A 27,612-nucleotide genomic window follows, 5' to 3' on the forward strand; every position below is an offset into this window, starting at 1 on the left:
CGTTGGATGTGCCTTTTATGTCCCTCAATACAATGTTGTACGACAATTTTCCTTATCGTCAGAAGCGTCTATTTACTCGGCAGAGTGCTATGCCATTTATCAGGCCTTGATCCATGCTCGTGAAGCACAATACACGCAAACTTTAATTCTCACAGATGCCCTCAGCGTATTATTCACGATCGCTCGTTGTGGTAAGGATGCTTACCGGTTGCAACTCTTTCCCATTTTAATTTTACAAGAGTACTTTCACCTCCAAAACAAAGCCCAACGCGTACAGTTTACCTATGTCAAAGCACATAGCAATCTTAATCCTCATCAAGACCTTGTGGATCATTATGCCAAAACAGCTGTGGACGTTCCTTTCCCCTCTCCTATCCGACTTGCCTATACTGATCTTCTCCCACGGGTCAAAAAAAAAAATTCACTCTCAGTGGCAAAAACCACTACTTACAAATGGTTCTATGATAAACTCCCTATTCGACCCTGGTTTCATCATTTAAAAATGCCTCGTGAAGTGATCACCTGTATCCTACGCCTTAGAACGGGACACGTGACCACAAACGAGCATCTGGCACGAATTCATCAAAACTCCTTCTCCCAATTGTACCTGCGGAGAACATAAACAAACCCCCACCCACTTATTTTTCCAATGCCCGTTATGGAACACACAACGTCAGGCACTCCTCCACAGACTCCTTCGACAAAAGGTTGCTTTTCCCTTCTCCTTGCCCACTCTACTTTCATCTCCTTCCCCCTCTACTATGTGGATTCTCTATGTATTTGCCCGACAGAGCGACCTTCGCTTTTGATTCCATCCCTCATCATTACTGCATTATAGTGACAGTGAAGTGAAGTGTAAAACAATATTGTGCTGTTTATATTAGTGCGCGAACTTCTAGCCCTCAATGTTCTCAGACCGTTGCCCAAGACTGCTACCATTCAAGCGGTGAGGGGCATGAAGACGAAGAAGAAGAAGAAGAAGAAGCGGACTCGGCGCTCTTTCCGTGTATCCCGGGTCCATATCCATAGTAACGGTTGAAGTTTTTGCGTGCGATGACGTCAAGTCGGTCAAATGAATGTATCACTTCAATGTGAAGTCACATGAAGCGCAGAACGACGGTGTTGCAATATGCAGATATTAATCACCAGAACAAGAACAATGTCTATATTAGAATCCGTACTGTAGGCTATGGAAAAGCTAATGTGTAAGTCACTAGAGTCATGAAACAGTTGGACTGCAACTATAAGTTACAAGACTATGGACAAGTAACAGGCGATTAGTTCGCGACAAACATGAAACTTATAGTGATTTACTAAACTTCACAAAATCAAATGTAGAGTATTACATTTTGTGTTTATATTATAAAAATATTGAACCGAAAAAATCTTATTGCTCGTATTTAACATCGGGAAATTAATTTTTATTTCATGTTATGTATAATATGTACCCGTCGGTGAATTAAATTTATCTGAAGCCAAAAATTGTAAATGAATTTCCGAAATATTACGAGCTTCACATCAGCTTCTGTGACGTCACAGGATGACGTTACACGTTACAATCAACATTTAACACAGCGCATTGTAAAAGCGTATGTATTTAGTTTTCTGACCTAACCGTCCTTTTTCTTATTAATTCAGAATGTTCACTTCACCTCCAAGGACATTTGAAAATATGTAAATGACACTGATAAACGTTAAATCCAAACTTTATAGTTCTGCATAATCTACCTTTATTTTTCAAATTATTTGAAACTATATCAAATATTTGAATCTTTCTCTGAATCCTTTTAAAAATTCTCCGCGTTTTATATATAGTTAATTGCTATGTAATAAAAATTTACGTGTTCGAGTTCCGTATTTAAGATAATTTTTGAAAAGATAACGTACAGGAGGATTTGGAAAGAGAAAGATTGGAATTTGTTTTAAATAAGCTGGCAAACTTTGAAAACTCAATTCTCGTGTGTAATGTGCAGAAATCTTTAATTTTCGATAAATATGGTAAACATTTGGCTGCACAAGTTACCGTGGTCATAGGTTGGAGTTCTTTAAAAGCATTTTTCTCATTAAAGATTTTCCGTGCACACACACGTTCAGGCGAAGAGTGAGAGTGTACAGTCATGGACACTTCTGGGTTGTAAGGATTTCATTGAAAGTTAATGGGATTGTTATAACCCAGAATTGTCCGTGACTGTACAAATATGCAAGGAACTTAACTAGTCTACTCTAACCTACTTGAAACGCCTGGATGCTAAGAATACCAAACTTCAATGACCTAACCCACTAATTCAAGCCTATGGAAAGGGATTTACGATCACTCGGGAAATGAAACTGGTTGAAAATATTAATTAAAGCAACTTATTTCAATAAATCCAGAGCAAAAAGCAACAGAACACAAGAAGCCTCATGTACGTACGTACTGTACAACCAGGAGAAGATTGCATTTTTTGTTCTAAAATCCCTTTAATTTTCCTTATCGGTAGGCAAACTACGTAATGGTAAAAATTAATAGACAATTCTTGATGTAAGTTGTTTTTCAGTACAAGGCATAAGTTTTAAGAATATCAGCCAGTGTTTCATTAATTCCTAAAAACGATAATTTAATTGCAACTGACATAGACGTGTTCCGAAATTATGTCAGGTAAAATAGATGTATGTTTAATGAAAATATAATCACACTGTAATATAAACTTGGACAAAATTTCGAATTCGAGAGTAGTAATTAATCCATCGAGGATTTTTATATTTTTTGTTGTTTCAAGTCCATTTTACGCACATATGAGCTGATCGGGATTGGATCTAGAATTTAAAGTGGGATCCGAACCACTTGTTACATTTTGAACAGGTTAGGATAAAATGTCTCGCTTTGTTACTCTTCCATGCAGAGCGTTAATGAAAAAAAGCAGATATCTTACACGAAATGCAATGACTGATTGTGCAGTCTTTGATTTTCACTTTAATACCTTGTCTACAGATTTTCCTTCTTAAATATCCATACACCTTAAATACTACTTTGAGGTAAAACATTTTAAATAGTTTATTCACATCATCACAATAATGAAAAATATTTTGCTGTTTTTGATAGATATATTCGACAAAGGTAAAGTCCTCCCCTGTGCATAGCACCACGCCATCAAGGAGTATAGGGGGTGTGGAGGTAACGCCCCACATTTTCTTGATCCGGTCGTGAGTTGGGGTGATGTGATCAGCACCACGCCCCTGACCGCCTTTACCCCCCAGGGTTTCCCCCAGGTACCCATATTATTCGACGCTGGGTGGGCGCCGGGGCCGCTTCCATCGTTAGAAAAGTTCCCGGATTTGAACCGGCCGGGGATCGAACCCGGGACCTTTAGCATGGTAGTCAGACAAAGGTATAAAAGAATATCCATTGTTTATATTAAGTAAAAAGGTTCAAAATTATCCACAATATATTTGTGAAATAGGCTATTCAAATTTAATGAAGTCGTAAAACTTCATTGTTGGACATTATATTTATTTAACGTAACGTTTACCAAAATGCTATACAGCTGGAACATAATAGGCCTATGTTATTGAAGAAGGAACTAAATATCATGTATGGCTAGAAAACAAATACGTGTCCTACACACATCTAACTACACAATTTCCGACAACGTGTGCAAAAAAATATTGCCATAAAAATCCCAATATTTTTCTCTCGTGTTAAATAAAGGAATATTAATAGTAATATGGTCGACATCCATGCATGTAATCAACATGTTCAATCAGCTAGGTTCGTACTTAGCACTGGTTGAACTTAAACAATTTTGCACTAACATGTAACTGAGATTTGTATTACATACAACGCACAAATTTACTTGTAATTGATCAGGATACAATAATTTTTAATGTGCGATTATAATTACTAATCTTACTATGAAATAAATTTACACTACCTGTTTTTGGAATGAATTCAAATACAGTAGAGCGTCGATTATCCGAAGTAATTGGGGGACATGGGTGTTCGGAAAACTGGTTTGTTCGGATAATCGAACTGTACATGTTTATTTGCCAAAAAGAAGTACTGTACAGTAAATTTATTCATAAAAACAGGCATCTCTTTAAGTATGTATTACAAAGTAACGTACAAAGGCAACTTTAGTAGGAATATATAGTATGTGGTACAGTTTATTAAACAAAAATATGTACATATTACATACGCATTTTGCATGAACAATACACACAGTACACAAAATTAACGTTTAAAAAAATCCTTTATTTTGGTCTGTCTAAGCAAGCCTACACGCTTACGAGCAGCTAAAGCCCCTATCACACGGAACTGGATTTCTAGTTGGAATGCCCTAGTTGGCGATGAACTGTCTTTCTAGGTAGAAATTATGGCCGCCTGGCTGACTGCTTGACTGGTTTTTAGGAATAGGACATGTTCTAATTGCTACTAACTTCTTCGACTAGATTCTGTGGGACAGCCAATCAGAGCAAAGTTTGGCCATGTGAAGATAATCTGTGAGTTTGCAAAGTAGCCTTTTTTGTCTGTGGTTTCCGAGTGCATACAGCACGAAAGGCATGTTTACAATTGAAAAAGCTAAAATATTCTTCCATACGTGTATAGTAAACGTTGTAAAGTATGTATTTTATCAGCGCCGTTCTTCTCTACCTAAAACCATTTAATACGAAGCGATATTCCACTCGGTTGAATAGTTATCGTATTTTAAAAGTGTGAAGTGATACGTTGTTTACATCTCGCGCGGCCGCCATTATGGGAACGAAAGACTATCGACAAGTACGGTGTAACAAGTACCGTGTGAGGCGAAAACTAGCAAATGGGTAGCCAGTCCAGCGTCAACTTGAGCGTTCCTACTAGAAATCCAGTTCCGTGTGATAGGGGCTTAAGTCACGTACCCTTTTCATTAAAATTTCGGTAACCACCAAACGTCTCTAATTCCCTTATTTTCGTATTTTTAACATTGATACTTACATATTCTGCATTCGTAAGGATTCTTCTATTTCGCGTTTCGTTTTTTGCAGGCAAATAATCTCAATTTTCGAAATATGGAGTATTTTTATTTTCTTCGCTTTTGCTTGCGTTACACGCGATATGGCGGAGAAATCTTGACTAGCGTAGTCCATGATCAGTGGTTATGCAGTGTTGCGACCTTCTTCATAGCAAAATATCTAGGTACTAGTATGCAGAATACGTAAGTATGAATGTGAAAAATACGAACATAAGGGAATTAGAGACGTTTGGTGGTTACTGAAATTTTAATGATATGGATAACAACATAGGCCTTTAGCCTAAAAATAAACTTCAGTCTGCTGACGTCAGAACGCAAGGTAGCAAGAGTGTTGTGCGATAAGTGATTGAAATAAAACAAAGCAACTGATTGTGAAACAGGTACACGTCTCATACTCTCACTTAATGTCAAAGAAAAAGTCTGACGAACTTTGCATTTTTTTCCGACCTACTCGGAGCGAATTGACAATATAGAGAAAGGCTCCAATTTTGTTAATTTTCGGTATACTAACAAATTTTGGCCTCCTAATCAGGAATCTGTTGTAAAAAACCGGGGGTGACGTCTGGAAATTTAAAAAAAAAGGCGATTGAATTTTTGGTACTGACGAAACTCGGAAGTTATAGGTGTCGGAAGGATAGTAAACATTTACCAATATCTATTTTCGTGTTAATGATTTTGTATTTTTTTCCAAATAAATAGCCCCACGAACCATTCACGGATAACCCACGAACCATTGGCGCGTGGATAGGTTAGTAGGGCCACGCAAAGGTTTCAATAGTGAAAAAGATAGCCCCACGAACCATTCACGGATAGCCCCACGAACCATTGGCGCGTGGATAGGTTAGTAGGGCCACGCAAAGGTTTCAATAGTTAAAAATATAGCCCCACGAACCATTGGCGCTAGCCCCACGAACCATTGGCGCTAGCCCCACGAACCATTGGCGCGTGGATAGGTTAGTAGGGCCACGCAAAGGTTTCAATAGTGAAAAAGATAACACCACGAACCATTGGCGCTAGCCCCACGAACCATTGGCGCGTGGATAGGTTAGTAGGGCCACGCAAAGGTTTCAATAGTTAAAAATATAGCCCCACGAACCATTGGCGCTAGCCCCACAAACCATTGGCGCGTGGATAGGTTAGTAGGGCCACGCAAAGGTTTCAATAGTGAAAAAGATAGCCCCACGAACCATTGGCGCTAGCCCCACAAACCATTGGCGCTAGCCCCACGAACCATTGGCGCGTGGATAGGTTAGTAGGGCCACGCAAAGGTTTCAATAGTTAAAAATTGGTTTCGAAAAAAATATTCGTAGCCCCACACACCAGTATACAAAATTTTATGATTTCCTGTACACTCAGATGACTTTGTCCTAGAAAGGTGCCCAGTCTTGCAGAACGTTGAAATCCACACGAATTTTTTTTCTTTTTCATTTTTTCACGTCCCTGGATTCTCTTAGTACATAAATATATCCACCTACCATTCCGTAGAATGTGCAGTTTACATGGATTGTTACATTTTGGACATTCCAGTTCCTTCAAAATTCCATGGTTAATTACAAATTGTACGGGATCTTGAACCCCATCGAATTTCACCACGCATGCTTGGCACGTCATGGTGTCGGAAGTTCGTTATGACAAATGATGAACAGTAACGCAGGTTTATTTACGTTCTATAACTGTTACACAGTTACAAAACCGCGTATTTGGAAACACTGACCGGTTGTTACGTCATGAAACGCTCGCAAATATTTGGTTCACGTAGTAGACGGACAGCAAGGGAACAGCTTTCGTGCATCGGAATGAAATTAATGTCGAAAATTACATGATTTACTGCCAAAAAAAATTCAACGAGGGAAAAACATAATTCCAAGACCTTCCTAAAGTATAAATAAACGCATTTCGGTAAGTAATTTCTCCTGTAAAATTGAAAAAAGACGTTTTGGGGAAACGAAAATTTTACCTTCTGTACTCCATTTCGTGTGTTCAGTTTCTGGCATGGTTTCCTATCTGCATAGTGCAACACTAGCGCATAGATTTGGAATTCGTTTCATGGATAAATTCACCTCTTACCGTCGTTTCGTCATCCGAGTAAACAACGGATTGACCCAACCTTATACTTCTAATAACCTTGCTTTTTGCTGTATATTGTCTGGATACTTGCCTTGGGCTTGTAATTTATCGATGAGTAAATGAGCCATCCTTTCTTGGAAATCTGGATTTTTTTCTTGGAGATTGTGGAATTTTAATTTTGTAAAATTTATGGCGTAGGTAAGTTAACATATATATGAAGAATAACCTGCACGAGGCTGTTAAAATTGTGCTGTTCCTCAGAAAATATAATGGCGTAACTTTGTGTAAGGACGTTCAATTTTCCTGTCAGGGCTTAACGTCAGGGTGCATTTATTTTCGTGTGGGCAATAATTATTTTGGTAACAGTATGGTATAATGAAAACACTTTTCACTCGTTTATTTCCTAATTATTTAAATTTGTACTTACCTGTTATGCATAGCGGAACATTTTTGAACGTGGGATTTTGCTTTTTACACTGAAAAAAGCGTAATTTTTCACAATACAAGTTTTTATTGTTCGTTGCTAATTCGCTTTCGTTACACACAATATGGCGGGCAAATCTTGACTCACGTTGACTATCGTCAGCTGATATGCAGTGTTTCCGGTACTACTTTACTATACCGGAGACACCTATCAATGATTTATTTTGCAATTTTTTACATTGCTAATGTACTATTCTGCATTGCGGAACATTTCTTTAGGTGAAATAATGAATTTCTAACGAAAATAATGTCTATTTCTTACATTAACGAGTACTTACTGTTGTTCCTTATTTCCCACAAACCATCCACGGGTAGCCCAAAAATTCACGATAGCCCCACGAACCATCACGGGGACGAGGTATGCCTACTAGGTTAGGTTAGGCCTGTTAGGTTAGGTTCCATTAGCACTCCTTTCGTTCAATTTAGCATATACATACAATACAAGAGCGTATTGTGCTCTCGTGCAGAAAGCAAATAGCGGCAGCAGCAATAGCAGGTCGGAAAGAGATTTTCGTAGAAAACCACATGCATTCGCATTAAAATGGATCAAAAGTACATTCCCGAACATAAACAACGCTACAGAAAATGATTTGCGTAAGTACTTTCTCCTGTAAATTTGAAGAAATCTGTCTCTGGTATAGTAAAGTTTTACTGTGTTTCCAAACTTATTAACCGAAAAATGCCGCACAAACTATTCACAGAAGGTTTCTTAAGCGAAAATTGATCCACAAACCATTCACGGAAGGTTAGGTTAGGTTCAGTTACGCAAACATAGAAAATTAAATTGGAAAAAAAATGCACAATGCAACCTTCACTTATTAACCGAAAAATGCCACACAAACTATTCACCGAAGGTTTTTAAGAGAAAATTTCAACAAACCATTCACGGAAGGTTAGGTTAGGTTCAGTTAGGTTAGGCAAACAGAAAATTAAATTTGAAAAAAAAAAAATCACAATGCAACCTTCACACGTCATCTTGTAAAACTACCGCGTGGTTGCTACACTACAGGGGGTTACATAATCGAACGCAGAGAACATTTGATTCACGTAGTCGACTGTAATGGTCGCAAGAGCTATCGTGCATCGGATATACATTTATGTCGAAAAATACATGATTTACCGGCCGAATAAGTTGAACGAGGGGAGAAAACACTTCCATGAATTCAAAAAGTCCACAGAAACTCAGTTCCGTAAGTAGTTCTCCTGTAAATTTGAAGAAATGTGTTTCCACTATACCATACTGTTACCATTATTTTTTTCTGCATGCCATGGAGTTCGAAAAATACTGCAGGGTGTTCTGATAAGGACTGGTGTTGCTAATGTGTCACATGACATTAGTATGAAGTGGTATTACATTCCTAAATGCTTTCATTCTTATGTTAGGTAGGTCAGGTTTAGGGCTATTAGCATCTGTAAATACTTCCCAACACTTAATCATGTAATGTTTGCTCTTCAGCACTTTCTGCTATTCTCACTACCTGGTGACGGTAGCAGTCACACCTATTTTGAATTTAAAATAACTTGTTAGCAGTAAGTTTAACAACACTGCCTGTTGTGTTATGATTCAGGTAATTACTTTTGCTGGTGAAAATAGCCACATATGCTTTTCTCAGCACTTGGTGAAAATAACCCTACATGCTATTCTCACCACCTGGTGAAAATAGTCGTGCCCACCAAAAATAGTTTATAAATATTTATTGCTAAATATATACATATCACAATTTTGAAATTTATATTATTTACGGTTTTATGTAACAAGAAAATGATATCTTGTATTGCAATTTTACTGATTACATATGAAAAAGATATAATATTTTTATAATTTTATTTTAAATATATTTTTAATCTTAACTAATTTGTATAACATTAGTAATAAATTACATAATTTATTACTTGTTGACAACGGGGGTGTAAATGTCCTCTCATAGTATTATCATGCCCATTATATTGAAGAGAGAGGCCATGCAAATTAAGTTCTCCTTCAGAGGGAGATGATCTCTGTTGCTGTCATGATCACGGTTCAATTTCACCTTAATAATATTACCTTCTGGGCTCTGAGAATAAAACACTGCCCAGGTCTTCTCTCTCCTCATCACTTGTTTCAGCAAACCATGCTGGCAAAGGAACGTCACTAGTTGTACACTTTTGCTACTTCCAATCGTGGCAGTTGTGTGTCTGCTTTTTTCATTTATGCCAAATAGAGTTCATTTAGCGAGAAAGGAGCGAATTTACAATACCGAACCTCTCCAGATTTTTGTAATATTTTGCATACTTACTAATTGAGGCCTCCTAATCACGAATGTGAAGTTAAAATTTGGGGGTCACGTGTAGAAATTGCAAAATAAGCTAAATTGAGTGTTACGTGATCGGAACAGAAACCCTCGATTTCTCTATGATAATAATGTTTATTGCAATATTTTATGTTTTATAACAAAATTAATACATTTCTGATATTACTATGACCCCAAATTTTAACTATGCTTGCCTAACCTAACCTTAACGTGAATGGTTCATGGGACTATCCGTCAATGGTTTATGGGGCTACCAGTGCATGGTTCTACGAGCCAAATTTTAACTATGTTTGCCTAACTTAACCTTACTGAGAATGGTTCGTGGGGCTATCCGTGAATAGTTTGTGATCTTGAACCGATGAAAAATGCTAGTTTCATAGCACTATAACGGCAAAATTTCTACACTGAAGATGCCATTTTCGTAACGTGCAATTCAATGCTCAATGCACTGTTGCCAAACTTACCTCTAATCAAAGCAGTCTGCATTCCACATGCTGTTCTCTTCCGACATTTTTACACGATCAATGCTCTCCAAGTATGAAAGCAACTATGTGGCAATGCTGTAGACAACGTAACTGATTGCGAATGTCAATTGTTCATATCAAGAAACATGGTAACCATGCTTGTATACGGAGATTCATTGCGAAAATTTAGAAGCTTAACACCCCCAGTTGTTAACCTCAGATAATTCATCGGGACTACTTATTTCATGAGTATAAGAAGTAGGATAGAAATTACGGAAGGGTCCGGTATTGTAAATTCTTACCGCGAGAAATATTAGCAGTAATAAGTTAAGGGAAACAAATAACAAATAATTGCTGAGGAATCAAAACAGAAAAGAGTGAAACAACATAAACTCAACTGGCACACAATATATTTTGAAGAAAATTGTTACGTGGTAGGTGTATCTGGGCCCAAGTTTTGATTAATTCAAATTACATCATGGTACACTCATGCTTTTTTCAGGCTTCAATTTCTATTTATGTTTGTTAACACATACTTTGAAGGTTTAGAGCACTCTGTCACAAACCGTGGCCCAAACCAATAAATGTTTCCTATGAAAGTTGTTCGAAATTAATAAGCTTGAAATTATGAAATGTGCTACAAGTCTCCACTGTACATATGCAGAATTTTATGTTCTTTTACTCTTATCATTAGAATTTGTTGTTTATTTGTTAATTATATTTGCCATTTTTTGTTTTTCATCTTCAGGTGGTCACAATGACATCATCAGTGTGCGGTGCCCTTCATATTGACAAAGATTCAATTGATGGAAAATTAATCTTGATAGAAGAACATCACGGCAGTGATGCAAACTTTGTGATAAGCTGTATATTGGCCAATCAGCTACAGAAGGAATCGGGTATTTGTTTCCTTATGCTTCACAATTCATTTGAACATTACAACATTGTGGGTACAAAGTTGGGTTACAATTTGCGTTCACTGCAAGAGAAGGAGCACTTTGTTCCATTGGAATTATTTCAGACTGTTACTCCTCCTTGTGAAGTGGCAGAAATGAAGAACTTGGCCACCTTTTTGCACAAAGATCCAACCGATGCTTTGAAAAAGTTATTCAATGTAATAAGACACACAGTTAGTGAATTAAGTGAAAAGAGGGAACACGTGTGCCTTGTTGTGGATGACTTGAGTGATCTTTTGCTGTTGGGTGCAAGATTGAAGGATGTGTGGTCATTTTTCCAGTACTGTAGGACTTTGCTAGCGAAATATCCAAGATGCTCAATTGTAGTTTTGTGCCATGTAAGTGATGATGATGATGCTCTACGGAGACTTTGTGCTAGTGTAGCTCATGTTGCAGATATTCAGATAATGGTGAACGCTCTAGCTACAGGGAAATGCAAAGACATATCGGGTGTGATGAAAATTAATTGGAGGGACACTGGACACGTTCAAAAGGCTCGGCAATGGAACAAACAGGGTACTTATCACTTCAAGCTTGAGGATAGAAGAGTGAAAATGTTTGCACCTGGAACTGCTGCTTCTTTGGTGTGATTATGTTTGTTGAAAATGATAACGTGTGTATGTTTCCTAGTAAAATTTTCAGCTAATGTTCCTTTTGTTTTATTGTGATTTCATCATGTTATGTATGCATTTTTTACATGGTTCGATCTTGATTTAAGTCTGTTAACACATACTGCAGAGTTTTAGCGATTACTTAAGATTTTGTTCAATATATGCTTTCGTGGTGAGGTTTGGTTCTCTTAACATTAAAATAAAGTCCCTAAATGGATTCTGCTAAGGTTCCGATTTACTTCTACATTAGTTCCCACTAGTCTATGATACTTACTGTTGTTTGTCAATGGAGAATACCTTGTGCAGTCTATTTTATTTTTATTTTTGATTTTTTTTTTTTTTTAATCCCAAATATCATCAGGTAATTCAAATTCATCATTGTTTTCACAAAGTCTCTTGATGTTTTCTGTTACATTAAATTTTAAAGATGGTGGCTTACTCCATTTGTGAAAAAGAAAACTCCACACTGGATCTATGTTACCATTTTCATTATTTAATTTATTCCAGTGTTCTTCTGCAATGAACGAGGCTTCCCAGACATTCAACTCTGTGTTTCCCGTTAATCTTTTTAAAACCCTTCTGATTTTAATCAAATGCTTGTCTTCGATGATATGAGTTGACAAACCTGTTCTTGGGTTTAGATTTATAATGTCCAAATCATGTTCGTGCCATCTTATTGCCATTTTCCTTGCTGTTTGTCCCACATAATCTTTTGAACATGAACAACTTATATTATATATTCCTGTGGTTTCCACATCTGGTAGCGAGTTTCTCATTTTGAATTCATTAAATGTACATTCCAAACTTCTTGGTGATTTAAAAACAATTTTGAAATTAAAACTTCTAAAAATTTTTGCAATTTTATGTGAGAATCCCTTGTGGAATGGAATGCACACAAATTTCTTTTCAACAGATTTTTCATCTTTGTCTGTATTTCTCTTTTCCTTTAGTTTTCTTGCAACTTGTTTTTTGATTTGGTTTATTCTGTTAGTGTGAAAGCCATTTTCTTTTGCTATATTAAAGAGCCTTTCTTCTTCATTTTTGATATCCTCATTATTAGAACATAGTCTTTGTGCTCTCAGGAAAAAATTTAAAAATATGTTATCCATTGTTATACGCGAATGTTGTGATTTGGCATGGATGTATTTTTCCCCCGCTAATTTTTTTCTATGGACTGATGTTTGAATTGTTGAGTCAGTTGTCTTAATTTGCAGATCAAGGAAAGAAATTACATTGTTATTCATGGGTTCGCAAGTGAATTTTATGCGACGATGTGATTCATTTAACGATTTAAATACGTCCATGATGGTGTTCTCATTTTTAGCAATAATTAGCACATCATCTACATATCTGATGTAGAGTTTGATATCCGCACCTATTGGAGATTCTATGTAATGAAGGAAAATGCTGGAGATGATTCCGGATACTGGGTTTCCCATTGATAGACCATTATTTTGCTGATAGATTTTGCCATCAAATATAAAGTAATTGTAATTTGCACATACAGTAAACCATCGAACCATTTCCCATGATTCTACTGGGTTAACCTTCATCTCAATAAGCCATCTGTGTAGGATATAAATTTTCAACATCAAAACTTGCAATACGATACTCACTATTCCAAACAATATATTTTAGTTTCTGTTTCACTTCATATGCATTTTTAACACTGAATGGTGTTTGTTGTTTAATTATAGCAAGTCTTTCAACTAAATATTTGGATAGTTTGTATGCAGGATGTGTGAAAGTTGCAATGATGGGTCGTATTGGAGTTCCCGGTTTGTGAGTTTTTGGTAGTCCAAAGGCAATCGGCAGGGTTGAATTTTTGACAATGAGTTTTTTCTTCATTTCTCTTGGTATCGTGATACTGCTTTCAATTACTTTCTTTACCTTATTTATTATTTTAGTTATAGGGTTTCGAGAGGTTTCTGTGAAATTGTTTAATTAGAAACATTCTTCCATTTTTTCTTTATAGTCCTTAATTCGGATAAGGACAGGTTTATTTTCCTTGTCCGATTTTATTAAGAAAATGTCGTTTTCTTTCAACCTGATCTTGAAACCATGAACTTTTTTTCCCAACCTTATATGCTCTTTCTCCCGTTCTGTGTATTTTGGACCTCTGTTAGTTCTTCTGTTGTATTCAAAACTTAAATGTTCATCAAGAGCATCATGTGTGAGACTTCGTAATTTTCTTTTTTCCTCCTCATCATCTAAGAAATTCAGTGCTTTCTCTATTGAAATCACGAAATCTTCCTTGTGTATATAAGCACTACCAACTGAAAATTTTATTCCGAATTGAAAAATTTCTATATACTCATCAGGTACCTCAATATCCGTAAGATTTATAAATAATCTGTTGTCAATGTTCTTAGTTTCTATTTTACCAGTGACATTAACTGCTTCCCTTCTTTCATTGTTGTTGTATATAACTTGTTCTTCTTGAATTAGCTGGTAGAATTTCCTATCAAGTCTCCTTTCTGAAAGCTTGCTGTAGTGTTCTACAACTTGTTCTGTAGCTCTGTTTACTTTATCCCATATGAGTGGGTGCAAAGAATTTGACAATGTTATGTGGAGATCATATGTCTTTCGAGAAAGGCTATCCAATTCTGAGTACGAGTCCCTGATTAGGCGTCCTATCATTAACATTTGTAGCTTTCCTTTAAAATCACTGGTGTAGGTATTACGAGTTCGAACTTTCCACTTCAAAAAATTTGGCACTATATTGTTTAACTTGCATCTTCTCAAAAATCCATGCCAAATCAGAACATTCGCGTATAACAATGGATAACATATTTTTAAATTTTTTCCTGAGAGCACAAAGACTATGTTCTAATAATGAGGATATCAAAAATGAAGAAGAAAGGCTCTTTAATATAGCAAAAGAAAATGGCTTTCACACTAACAGAATAAACCAAATCAAAAAACAAGTTGCAAGAAAACTAAAGGAAAAGAGAAATACAGACAAAGATGAAAAATCTGTTGAAAAGAAATTTGTGTGCATTCCATTCCACAAGGGATTCTCACATAAAATTGCAAAAATTTTTAGAAGTTTTAATTTCAAAATTGTTTTTAAATCACCAAGAAGTTTGGAATGTACATTTAATGAATTCAAAATGAGAAACTCGCTACCAGATGTGGAAACCACAGGAATATATAATATAAGTTGTTCATGTTCAAAAGATTATGTGGGACAAACAGCAAGGAAAATGGCAATAAGATGGCACGAACATGATTTGGACATTATAAATCTAAACCCAAGAACAGGTTTGTCAACTCATATCATCGAAGACAAGCATTTGATTAAAAAGAGAAGGGTTTTAAAAAGATTAACGGGAAACACAGAGTTGAATGTCTGGGAAGCCTCGTTCATTGCAGAAGAACACTGGAATAAATTAAATAATGAAAATGGTAACATAGATCCAGTGTGGAGTTTTCTTTTTCACAAATGGAGTAAGCCACCATCTTTAAAATTTAATGTAACAGAAAACATCAAGAGACTTTGTGAAAACAATGATGAATTTGAATTACCTGATGATATTTGGGATTAAAAAAAAAAAAAAAAAAGAAAAAAAAATTCTAAAATAAAAATAAAATAGACTGCTTTTTTCACAGTTAAGTTGCTATATTACAACAATGTAACATTGACAACATCCATTATATAACAGATTCTTTTTGTTTAAAAATTACTAACCATTGTTATAACTGTATCTTTAGTCAAAATGAAAATAAATGTCTGATGAAAGGAGCGTGTGTTCTCCTGAAACGTCACAAAGAAAAAACTGTTTTCTTATGCTTGTAATAACCGTAAACTACAGGAAAATAATTCTATCATGCAAGCAATGCGTACATACAAGAAAAACTAGCATTATAAATGGTAAAACAAAAAGATACAAAACATAAAACGTAGCTTGTAATGTACTAAATGCTTTTTACCTCAGCTTGCTATCATTTTTCTTAGCTGAGTTAACATAATTATCACAACTATCTGCAAAGGCCAGAAATGCCGGATACCATGAAGCAAAAATGCTTGCCATGTTTAACGAAGTCAAGTTTTAGGAAAATGAACCTGAAGAGAGAAAACAATTACTCTTGCTTACTGAAAGGAGTGGGGAATATTGATGATAGTCTGTTTTGTGTGAATCTTCCAAATAACCAACGAAGTACTAATTTTTATTAATTAAAGATATTAATGCTAAATTCCCAGAAATGAAAATTGTTGGTCAGTTGACATGGTGGCACTGCAGAGTTTGAGCCGAGGAATCGTAGCTACTATCAGAGATAGGTTGATCGTTACATATAATTTCGAGCAACCCTTGTTGCATCGCTATTTTTAAGAATATTATTAATTTAATCACCTATTTCCATATCGTTCAAGTGTTTGAAATGTACATTGAACATTTTTTCGAGGCTTGCCCTTCAATCTGGTGGCCTCTTTTAATTAGTCGTGTGCAGTAATTTCAGCTTTTACAGTCATTTATGAAAATATATAATTCCAAATGTAATTATCAAAGAAGTAAATGCTGAAGACAATTAATTTTGGATCATTACATATGAAATTATACAACAAAAGTTATAGTGATTTTCATAAACATCTGGGAACTGTAAAATCACCGCACTCGACAAATTAAAAATGACCAACGGATCAACATGCATGCCTGAAATGTTGATTTTGAACACTTGAAGGATAGGAATAAATTATTAATATTTTTAAAAAAATTATGATGCGACAAGGGTTGGTTGAAATGGTATGGAATGGCCCTATTTTAAGTAGTTCCTCACTACTACACATACCTGTGCGAGCGAGCGTGCATGCATGCACAAAATGTTGTCAATAATATGTTTCATGCTCTACAGGTTTCCTGATAAGCGTTAGCCAGTGTAAGACATTTTACAGTAAAAATCCCCCAAAAATATGGAACACTGAGGAAATTTTTTTAAAATTCTCCCGTTACACACAAAAATATTGCCCAGTCTGATTGCACCTCCTGCGAGTACAGTAACCAAAGACTATATTGTAAATTTTCAGAAATTTTTAGAAAATGATTTCTGAAGGTCAAAATGGATTTTTTTCAAAGAATTTTCTACATAACGTTAGAAGTTAGTGCAGAAATGGAATTGCAAATAGTCCAGCTTCCATATTCTAATATCCCAGCAAAATGCATGTCCTGTGGTTCTTCACTTTTTTAAAAAAGAAATTTAAAACTTTGAAATAAAATTCAAATTTTTGTACTTTGATTGAAGAAGGTTTCGTAAATATGTTCCTTAATAAGATTTTGGAAGTGCTTTGAAGAAGCTTTCAAATAAAGAAAACCTTACACCTCTACCATTTTTGGTTTTTGATTTATAGTGGTTTGAAAAATGCTTTATTTTCCTTGTGTATTTTTTTTTATCAAATAGTGTATTTCTTCGTGAGCTTGTAACACTGTAACAAATCAACAGAAGAGGAAAATATTTTATTTTTGGACGTATGCCATGTGGTCCTTTAACATATATTTTTTTTTTTCAGCAAATCCTGGATGGTGAGTGGACAGCACCTATATTGTGAGATGAAATCACCCATACATTTTATTTAGTACCGTAAAGGGTTAATTTTGGCTAAATATAAATATATTTATTGTTTGGAAAAACAACACCACCAAATTTTAGTATCTTTAGCCTCAAGAGGTACATATTTCAGATTTTTCCTCTATCTATGGTTCATTTGGGGTCACAGAGCATCAAAGTTTATATTTTTTCAAAATTTTCAATTTTTGGGACATTATAGGAAAAAAGGGACCCAGGCATATAATATGTTTAACAACTTTCGGACTTGCCTTGCACTGTACAGGAAACATAAGCAATATGGTTAAGGTATTTTGCCCCCCTTCAGGTTATTTTTTGCCCCAAAGATGAGAAATTGTGAAAAAAATCTATCTAATTTATTTTAGTATAGCATGGAAACTAGTAATCTGGGAGCAAAGAAAGAGCATTTATTTCTGAAGAAAATGTTTTTCCTTTTTTATCATTACATTTGGGATTATAGAACAGAAGTTGTAGCTATTTTCATAAATGTTTGAAAATGCTAAAATCACCGCACATGACTAATCAATAAGACTGCCAGATCAAAACATAAGCCTGAAAAATTTCCAATGTCGATTTTGAACACTTGAAAGATATAAAAATAAGTGGTTAAATTATTTAAAAAACTAAGCGACAAATTAATCCAAAAATGGTCGAAATGAAATGTAATGATCCAGGTAGTACTGTGAACAGTTAACAATGCTAAAACAACAGTATGCTTAAATAATGTATTTATGTACTATACCACACATGATACAGGTCCAACAATTCTATCACAGAAAAAAAAAAGTAATGGTGAGTAGAGCTGATACAAAATCAGATAACATCACATTTTTCTTGGAGCAATAAGTGGAGAAATATTATTGCAGAAGCTATGCATAAAATACTACAGGCTAGTGCACAATTTGCCTTGTTTGGTAGATTGTAGACTCTTTTGGGTAGCAACTACTGAATTTTTAAATATCTCAAGACTATTTGAAGCTCTAGAGTTTCAAGCACCATTGGTTCTTGTTTACTGAAGGCTACATTACATGTTTGGCCATGTAGTTTCAGATTGTTCCTGCATTAGCTTCAAATTGAAGTTGTAAAATTTTGAACTTGCATGTGTAACCTGAGCATAATTTGTGGTTGTGCGAACTTGTTAAACTACAGGGTGTCCAAAAAGTCATGCACAAGAAGAGAAGAAAATAACAAGGTCATCTCAGTGTGACCTAAGACACATGTGCAGCAGAATCTCTTGTATTTGAACACCACAATACTTAATAAAGAGCAAAGGTGTCAGATTGTTAAGTTTGCACATGCCTTTTATGATGCACGTTTATTTAGACACCAATTACTATTTTCTCCTAGATATGCTATAAATCTTCAGTTTTCCCCATGCATTTACCTTTTTAGCACTCAATTCTAAGCAAGCTTATCTGTACTTTGTACAAAGAGGGAGTAGCATAATTTGTTATGAAATGCTGTTACAGAAAAACAATTTGAATTGTAGAGTATAGCCTACATACAAAAAATTTAATGGGAACTATTTGTTGTAGAGAACTGTTTTATTTTGGGTAGAAAAGCGACTTTCACAAGTGAAATTTTGAAGGGAAAAAAACAACCTCCAAACAAAAAAAAAAATCTAGAATACAGCACTGCTGTATACCTACAATTCTGCAAAGGCCTATCATAAAATTTATTAAAATGTTTCATGATGTACTAAATATCAGTGTTGCCACTTATTCCCAAATATTAGTTCTAGCAATAGGGCTATGTAGTTTTGTCGAGTTAAAATGCTTAAAACCCCTCCCCCTGACATTTACACATGGAATGCAAATATCTAGCACACCACTTGACACCGACATTGCTTGTTTTAGTATATATATATAAAAAAAACTGAACAGTGTCTACCAGTCTGGAAAATTCGAACATATTTGTAGCAGTTCACAAAAATTAGGTTTTTGAGCCAAGAAAAAAAGGACAAGCAAATGCTTTGAATAATTTTCAAGTAGAGATCAACTACAGTTGGCATTTACCACTTTCTCGTTGCAATTTTTGCATGGTTTTTGGTTTAGATTCAGAGTAAAACATATGTTACTAAATTCTACTCTTAATTATCAGGCACGTTAACTAAGCAGTTCATGGTCATGTTTGGGCTCAGCTTTCACTTGTCCATGCCTTTGATCTTGCCACCTGCTTCCAAGGAGGGTTGGGTTTTGTCCAGTGTTTCTAGGAAAATCTATGGAACTTCTTGTGCTTGTCTCCCAGTCTGCCACAAGGAAGGACGAACAAACTTTTAAAACAAATGTTGAGATGAGCTGTTGCTTTTGCACTCTTCTAGCCACTGAAAATCTGTGGTATTCAACAACATTAAATGGCCATTTTACCATCATTCATTGTCTTATTGTGGAAACATTTTTTAAATAGCATTCCTGCATAACAATCTCTAAACATCTTTCCATCTTAAAATGTTTGTGTAAATTTTGTTGTCTATTCAGAATCCATATACGTCAAACTTTAATCGGCTCTCCTGCTAATTATGAAGTCAGTGCAGATGGACATACCACATAATGAGAGTAACATAGTTGACAATGCATTTTATACTTCATAGAATTTGTTTCACATGACAGAATCATCACATTTATCTAAAAATTCATTACTATAGAGAGAGATGGATCTTTGTGTCTTTACATGGAAACTCAAAATAAGAAATAATTTGTAAACTTTTCTTCATAATACAACCCTCCCCCCAAACTTTTAAAATTACTATTGTTCAGCAATAAAAATGGCTATGTTTCCAAATCTATGGCAAGTTATTTCTGTGAAATGCACACAATTTTACAAATAATTCGAACACTGACTCCTCAATGTATCGTTCTTAAATATATTGTAAAATAATAATAAATACACAGCTTCAAACATTATTCTTATCCCTCACCCAATATTGAGACACTAAACAAAGTCCACATGATCATAACAGCATTCTAAGTACTTACTATAATTACATATAACAAAATAAAGCTTCCTTATATTCTAGATAAAAGGATCTTAATGCTCCAAAGTTTCCAACATTATTATAAATGCATTTTTTAACATACAAAACAATTATGCTTGTTATGATGAAGAACAGTTTTTTAACTGTACTTTTGAAGAAAGAAAAATAAATCTTACCATTGACTCTAAAATACTACATACATGCAACAGTTGCATTTACAGGCATGGAGTGTACTTCTAGTAAAATAATTTAATTTTTTCTTAACGATTAACATCGTAATTCATCTTCACAAAAAATAGATTTGAAGTACGTTCAGTACTGATACTGCTTACTACTACTCAGTCAATCCACGATATATTTATATATTTGTACTAATATATAAATATTAATATCTTTTTCTTCGGCATTGGCACATTTTGAATACATGCAACTACTTAACAGTACAGTTTTCAAAAATATGCCGACATCTTCAAATGGAAAGGTTAACAGTTATTTTACCAACAATTAAGTGATGTTGCTTATTAGTAGTATTTTAACACCACCATTAACAAATAGGTTATTTACAAACAAAAAAGTGAGTAAGTAGCTTTGGCCCTAACTGCTGATCATTAGAAATATATGATCACTTTTGGACAACCCCCAAGCAAGGGAGATTTCACACTGGGGCGAGAATTGAGACTGGTTTCACACTCAAATGACAAGCAACACACTTATCACAGAACTGCTCACACTGGAATAGGCACTTTACCCTCCAGTGTGTAAAATAGCATTGGCATGAAACTGACTGAGGAGACACAATGCGCACTAGGAGAAAACCGCCCAAAATTGTCGTGTTGACTGGCATATGCAGGATTTTTTTTTTTTTCAGGAGGGGCTGGAATTGTAAAGGTGAGTAATACATACCTTATATATTTGAAGCTTTTCACTATTATAATTGTACTCATACATGACTTCTTCTTTTCCTCTTACTGGTTTTGGTAACCAAAGCCAGTTCTGCGACAAGTAAGGTCTTCCTACATTTCTTTTGGCCCGTAATTTAATAATTTTCGAGGCAAATGACTTATCTGGCATCCTCAGAACTTGTTGATTCAACTTTGATATTTTTAAATTTCTTCACTTTTAATTTTGTCTCGTAAAGTTACTGCACTGATTGACAAAAATGATAATCGGGGCTCATAAGGTGTCAGTGGTCATGTCACCTCCTGGTATGAAAGATTGTATTTAATTCTTAAGGTTCGTTTTCAAGTGACAGATTATGCAACGTTGCATGCTGCTTCTGTTGAAAAGCTCCCTAAAATAAGCAAATGCTCTTTTAGCCCAAGTATTCATTTTTATATGGTATTAAATGGCATGACTGCATCTTTAGAAAGTATCTTCCTTCTTTATTCTGGCATTATTAGAGTTCTATTATGATAGCACATGGCTGTGTGTGCACATTTTTTCAATAAAAGAGCCCTTCTATATAGCCAGACATGCCAATAACAATAATCAAGATTGGCCAAGTCTCATTGTATACAATAGACATCTCTGTGGCACAAAACAATTCTTTACAACATTCAATTGTTACCGGACCATGAGCAAAATTTGCACTGAAAATACACAAGCATTTTCTTTTACTGTTATTTGCAACATTTCTATTGCTCCTTGCTGCTGACTGCAAGGATAAACCAGCACAACTTATTGGAAGAAGCTCCAGTTTCATTATGTCAACCCTTTTTTGGAAATAACATTGCTTATCAAATGTATTACTCTTCTCCTGCATTAATAATTAACACTAAATAGTTATATATAATCAACCTTTTTAATTACATTATTCCTTATCACATGACTAGCACAACTTATACAAAGAAGAGTTTGCAAATATTAAATAAACAAACAAATATCACAAACATAGAGCCAAATATATTAAAAACTTGTTTATCCCGAACAATTTTTACAATTTAATTTAAAACACATATTTTCCCCAGTTCTATGATCCAATTATTCGGTGTACACAAGCAATTCATTCCATGTGATATTACATTGTACAGTCATGAACACTTGCGGGTTGTAACAGTTCTGTTCATAGCCAATGGGTTTGTTACAGCCCAGAAGTGTTCATGACTGCACACTTTATTAATAACATTATTCAGCAAAACATATCAATATTGAAAATGATTCCAAAATAGTTACACGTTTACTACAGTAAAGTACAGTCTAACTGTTGCTGCAAGAACCATACTCCTGTCACGATAGAACATGTTTAACACAATTTATTTCACATTATCTGAAATAATGAAATTTAGTTAAACAAGTTTTTAGTGTATATGCAAAAATGAATCAAACTGCCACCATTTTGCTTGTCAGTGTATACTAAAAAATGTTAATTCTAAAATGTTTCTCCAATGATGAATAATGGAACTCATTCTCCTAATTAGTAGGTTAAGTATTCAAAATGAATTAAACTTTACAAAAAAAGGCACTAAAAATATGTAACGCTATATATGAGAACATTCTGGAAAGTGCAGTTTTTCATTGTAAATTGTGTTAAGGCATTTTCCATTCACGGACGTCTTTTTCTATGCATTTTTCTTATCGACTGATTAATCACTATTTTATACAGGGTATATCTACACACAACAACACATTTTGAGCATAGATGATGATAATTATTTTTAGGGCACCCTGTATAATGTGACATGTTTCCAGATGCAATATGGATACTTCCTTTTTCAAAACAATGAATTTATATTTTTGTTCATCTTCAATGTCAGTGCAAACTAAAGTAAAAATGAAATTATTGCAATTCTTCCAACTAATTTCTTACCTTAAATACAGTGTGTCTGGCTTAATACAAGAAAAATTCATAACTTGAGATGTATTTGAGATATTTCTACAGAGTTTAGTTCTACAAATAGAGTAACTCAAAATGTTTTTTTCTGTGTGGTTGCTCCGCACATATGCATGCGCATAACCGCATTGTTTGTGAATTCACGCCAATGCATTGTTTGCGGCGAGCACAAACGCACCAGTAGCAATGTGGACTCCACAACAGAAGGTTTTCTGTGTGCTTGCTTTCACCGAGCTGAAGTCTGTAACACTTGTACAATGCCGTTTTCGGTGTGAGCATCAATTACGACTAACTGACAATGTTCCCACGTTTAAAGCCATCAAGAAATGGGACAAACACCTTCAGGAAACCAGCAGTGTGCAGCCAATGTCGAGCCACCACACAAAGGATGCACTTTCAGAGGTTAGTGTTGAAGAAATCCACACGTCCTTCCAACGAAGCCCTAGGAAGTCCGTCCGTCAAGCAAGTAGGGAATTACAGGTACCTAAGTCGACAGTACATGATGTTCTACATAAGCGGTTGCGCCTACGGGCATACAAATTGCAGCTTTGTCAGAAACTCAAACCTCAGGACAAGCCCTTACGGAAAGCATTTGCGGAAGAAATTCTTGCTAAAATTGATGAGAACGAGGCATACTTCGATTCGCTTTGTTTTTCAGATGAGTGGACGTTCCACACTTCCGGGAAGGTAAATAAGCACAACTGTCTCGTCTGGGTAACGGAACCACCCCGTGTAGTGAGAGAACACAAACGTGACTCTCCAAAAGTGAATGTCTGGTGTGCATACTTCTTCGTGGAGCGTAGCAAATTACCTGGATATGTTGGAGTTGTACGTTGTGCCACAACTTCCTCGTGACGTGATATTCCAGCAAGATGGCGCACCGTGTCATTACGCAGGAATTGTCAGATTTTTTGGACCGTGAATTTCCTGGGCGTTGGGTTTGGTAGGGGTAGCCATCCAATTTCTTGGCCCCCTAGAAGCCCAGACATTACGCCACTTGATTTTTACCTTTGGGGATTTGTAAAAAAATCAAGTGTATCAAACACCAGTGTGATCTACGTGATCTGCACCATCATATTGATGCAACTATCAACAATGTTACGCCTGCAATGCTGAACAACACGTGGAGAGAGATAGAATACAGATTAGACGTCTGTTGCGCCACAAACAGTGGACATATTGAAACATACTAGTATGTAAAAAAAAAACCATTTTGAGGTACTCTTTTTGTATAACTAAACTCAGTAGAAATATCTCAAATACATCTCAAGTTTGTTACAACTTTGCCCAATTAGTAACTTTGCATGTACTTAGTAAAGGAAGAAAGATATAGTGTCACCTTGATTTTGTGATAATGTTTATAAAATTTACATGTTGTATGGCTCAGTTTGTGATGCAAACGTGAATGCACCAATTAGGATGCTTATGATCTAATGTATTAACCTTTATGTATTAGTCTAATGAAGTCAGCTCGTTTTACGCAACATGCATTTATTATGATGTAAATATAAACTCTCCAATCAAAGATTACCAATGTTAATGAGCTAACCAAATTGTAATTAGATAACGGTGGAACATTTAAATGTGTATATTTTCCAAAGTGTAAGAAGTTTATCAATGTTAAAGAAATAATTGTTAACTCAAACGAATATGTAAACCTTCTTTGTAAATTACTCAAAACTAAACTATGTATTTTTCGAATATCTATCTGTTATTCAGAATATCAGGAAATTACCTAAAGGCCGGTGTTTGAGGCTGGAAACTTGAGTATAAATCAGACGCATTTTGGTTTGGAAAGGAAGTCTGTGTCAGTCTAGGAAGAAGTTATATATAGGTTAAAGCCGCTCTTTTGTAAAACCTAAATTGGCCATCTCAGGTGATAACTCCACGTCTAGGAAGAAGTTATATAGGTTCAAGCCTATAAGTGAAAGCCGCTCTTCTGTAAATCCTAGATTTGGGCCACCTTAGTGTTGACTTTCCAGTGAGTATTATTTGATCTACAAAAAGCTGATTTTCAAGTTCCAGTTATGAGTCATCTACCTACTTGTTGTAAGTGTACAAGTGGTATAATAAAAATTTATGTAAAACTTTACAACCTTGGTTGGATTCTTCCTAAACCTACCTTGAGATGGGTTTCATTGTAGACCAGTAGAGTCTTCATGTCCACGACTACAGGAGTATAGGGTAAGAAGAGTTACCAGGAACGTAACAAGTTATGAATTTTTCTTTTATTGGACTTTTAAGCCGAACACAGTGTATTTATCATCTCAGAAGGAAGATCTAATAAAATTAAAGCATACTATTTTGTTCTTGTGTCATAATCTCGTGACAATGGAGTAGAGTATGTAGTTGTTCAAGATTTAGGATATTTTTTTATGGACATAGGTTGACTGGGACTGGTCTACAGTGGCAAAGATAACAGTGGGCAAATTATCCACTTTTTCGTTTTATGTTTTAAGGGAATAGAATTGTACTTAGGCTGGAGCAAAAGTCAAGACCCTTCCCTGGAAAATGAATGTAAGTATAAAATTTATTTCAAGGCCAGTAATTTGCATCAACTATTAGAAGATAATGAAAGTAAGAGGTACAAGGACATTGCAAGAACACCAGTGTTACAAAAAAAAAAAATATATCAGGTGGCAGCATTGTTTTGGAAAAAAATGACAACCACCACACCCTGAAAATAATCCTATGGACGTCCATGGTAACAACCAACATTCTTTGGCATTTTTCATAAGATTATTACTGCATTATTGTTATTATTATTGTTAATGAAGCTGTATGCATTACATGAACTGTCAATGATTCATAATTATCTAAATCCTATTGCTTTGAGTTTTATTTTGCAAGGAGGACTTTTCTCCACTGCCACCATTAAGTTTTTCACAGAATTTTTATATATTTGTGTAAGATGTGAACTTCATCCATATTTTGAGTTCTTCTAAAGGACATATCCAAATGATAACAGCAGTCAATCTTTGATATTTCCCCTGCAGCATATCTTCAACATAAAATGAGAACATTCATGAAATTGAGCAGAAGTTAAGGAGATATACAAGAAATAAATACATTGTGGGCAGAATACGAGTCATATAACCTCCATCCCATACTGGTCAACAAATAACTATCAAAGTGGTGGACGTACTCAAAATAAAAACGCCTGGTATCCCTTATTCACTTCTATCTGCTGATATGCAAAACAAGGATATATGAAATATATCCATGCAGTAACAAATGCATGTTCACGCAGCACTGGACATAACTAGAACACACACTATACATTCAAAATGCACATGTATCGACACGTTATTGTCACATATCTATTGGAATTTGGTTTCTACTGTTACACTTGTAAAGAACTAAAAAAATAAAGCATCAAAATATCTTCCCTAAGAAAATACCCTATTTCTTTGGACACATTATTTACAACACTACATGACACAACTACATGGCATGTCACGGATAACATCAACAAATAACCTTTCAAAGTGAAGATTGATATAACTTACAAATTCGTTTCCAGTAAAATGATAAAAATAATTTGCTTTTAAATGCTCGTAGGAATGATGGTACAGTCCATACCTTCTGCAACACGACTATGTTGTGGATGGTTGATCTACCGTTATGACTCATGTGCCTAGTTCCTCTGCGATTTCCAGCCTTCGTCGTGTATTTCCTTTCATGTAGCCAGCTGGTGCTGCACATAAATTGCTCCAAAGTTCTTCCTCAGTTGCTCGAAGAACACAAACGTAAGTACTGTATGTGGACAGAGGCGGACAAATGCTGGAATGTATCCCTATGAAAAGAAAGAAGGTTTACAGTATTGCCAAGCATGGTTGAATCAAAGCTATGTATATCTGATGTACAGCAGAAACCCCCCAGGGTGGTTTTATGTCCTCCCAAAAAAAACAGGAAGGCTTGATGAAATTACAATCTTTTAAATTTGTTACGAACATTTGAAGTTTTTGAGTTTTAAGTGCTCTTTATGCACAGATGGGCTAATCGAGAATGTACTGTTTAAATTGGGATACAAACCATTACATGCCTCCACTTGGTATCGAACCCAGGTGTCATCATTACAAGGTGATGACATTACCACTATGCCATGGCTGAGGCCCTTGTGAATATGACCCAAACTTTGTCAACAAAAAGAACTGGCTTTTGCATCTACAATGCACAGTCTCACATGTGTTGTTCACCAGGGACTTTTTGAACATAAATAACATCAACCCTCACCTAGCCTACTTGCCTGACTTGGCTTCTGTAACTTTTTTTACTGCTGTTTTTTTACACAATTGAGATGAGATAGACAGAACATGACTTATAGGATGCGTTGTAAAAAGTGAGTCATTGTGCGTGTGGAAGGGAGCTACTTCAAGGGTGACA

General features: G+C 35.3%; 2 protein-coding genes across 6 annotated transcripts in view; one reads left to right on the forward strand and one right to left on the reverse strand.

The window, feature by feature from the left end:
* Nucleotides 1–6,768: 6,768 nt before the first annotated feature.
* On the forward strand, nucleotides 6,769–11,897 carry Elp6 (Elongator complex protein 6). Of its 3 annotated transcripts, none has more exons than XM_083125945.1 (2): nucleotides 6,769–6,887; nucleotides 11,042–11,897. In XM_083125945.1, the coding sequence occupies exon 2, from the start codon at nucleotides 11,051–11,053 to the stop codon at nucleotides 11,837–11,839; it is 789 nt and encodes a 262-aa protein (XP_082982071.1). In that variant the 5' UTR covers nucleotides 6,769–6,887; nucleotides 11,042–11,050; the 3' UTR covers nucleotides 11,840–11,897. The 3 variants fall into 3 exon arrangements, with proteins under 3 accessions (XP_082982071.1, XP_082982070.1, XP_082982072.1); XM_083125944.1 differs by lacking the exon at nucleotides 6,769–6,887 and adding an exon at nucleotides 7,108–7,253; XM_083125946.1 differs by lacking the exon at nucleotides 6,769–6,887 and adding an exon at nucleotides 7,319–7,339.
* A 5,981-nt stretch (nucleotides 11,898–17,878) lies between these two features.
* The window catches only part of LOC145989934 (mitochondrial dicarboxylate carrier-like), a 51,341-nt gene continuing 41,607 nt past the window's right edge, over nucleotides 17,879–27,612 (reverse strand). For all 3 annotated transcript variants that reach the window (XM_083125462.1, XM_083125463.1, XM_083125460.1), the window contains exon 8: nucleotides 17,879–27,022. In XM_083125462.1, coding sequence (XP_082981588.1) covers nucleotides 26,906–27,022 — 117 coding nt within the window. In that variant the 3' untranslated portion in view covers nucleotides 17,879–26,905. The remainder of the gene's footprint in view (nucleotides 27,023–27,612) is intronic.

Source organism: Lepisma saccharinum, chromosome 7, assembly GCF_977018435.1.
Source record: "Lepisma saccharinum chromosome 7, izLepSacc3.1, whole genome shotgun sequence".
Taxonomy (NCBI): Eukaryota; Metazoa; Arthropoda; class Insecta; order Zygentoma; family Lepismatidae; genus Lepisma; species Lepisma saccharinum.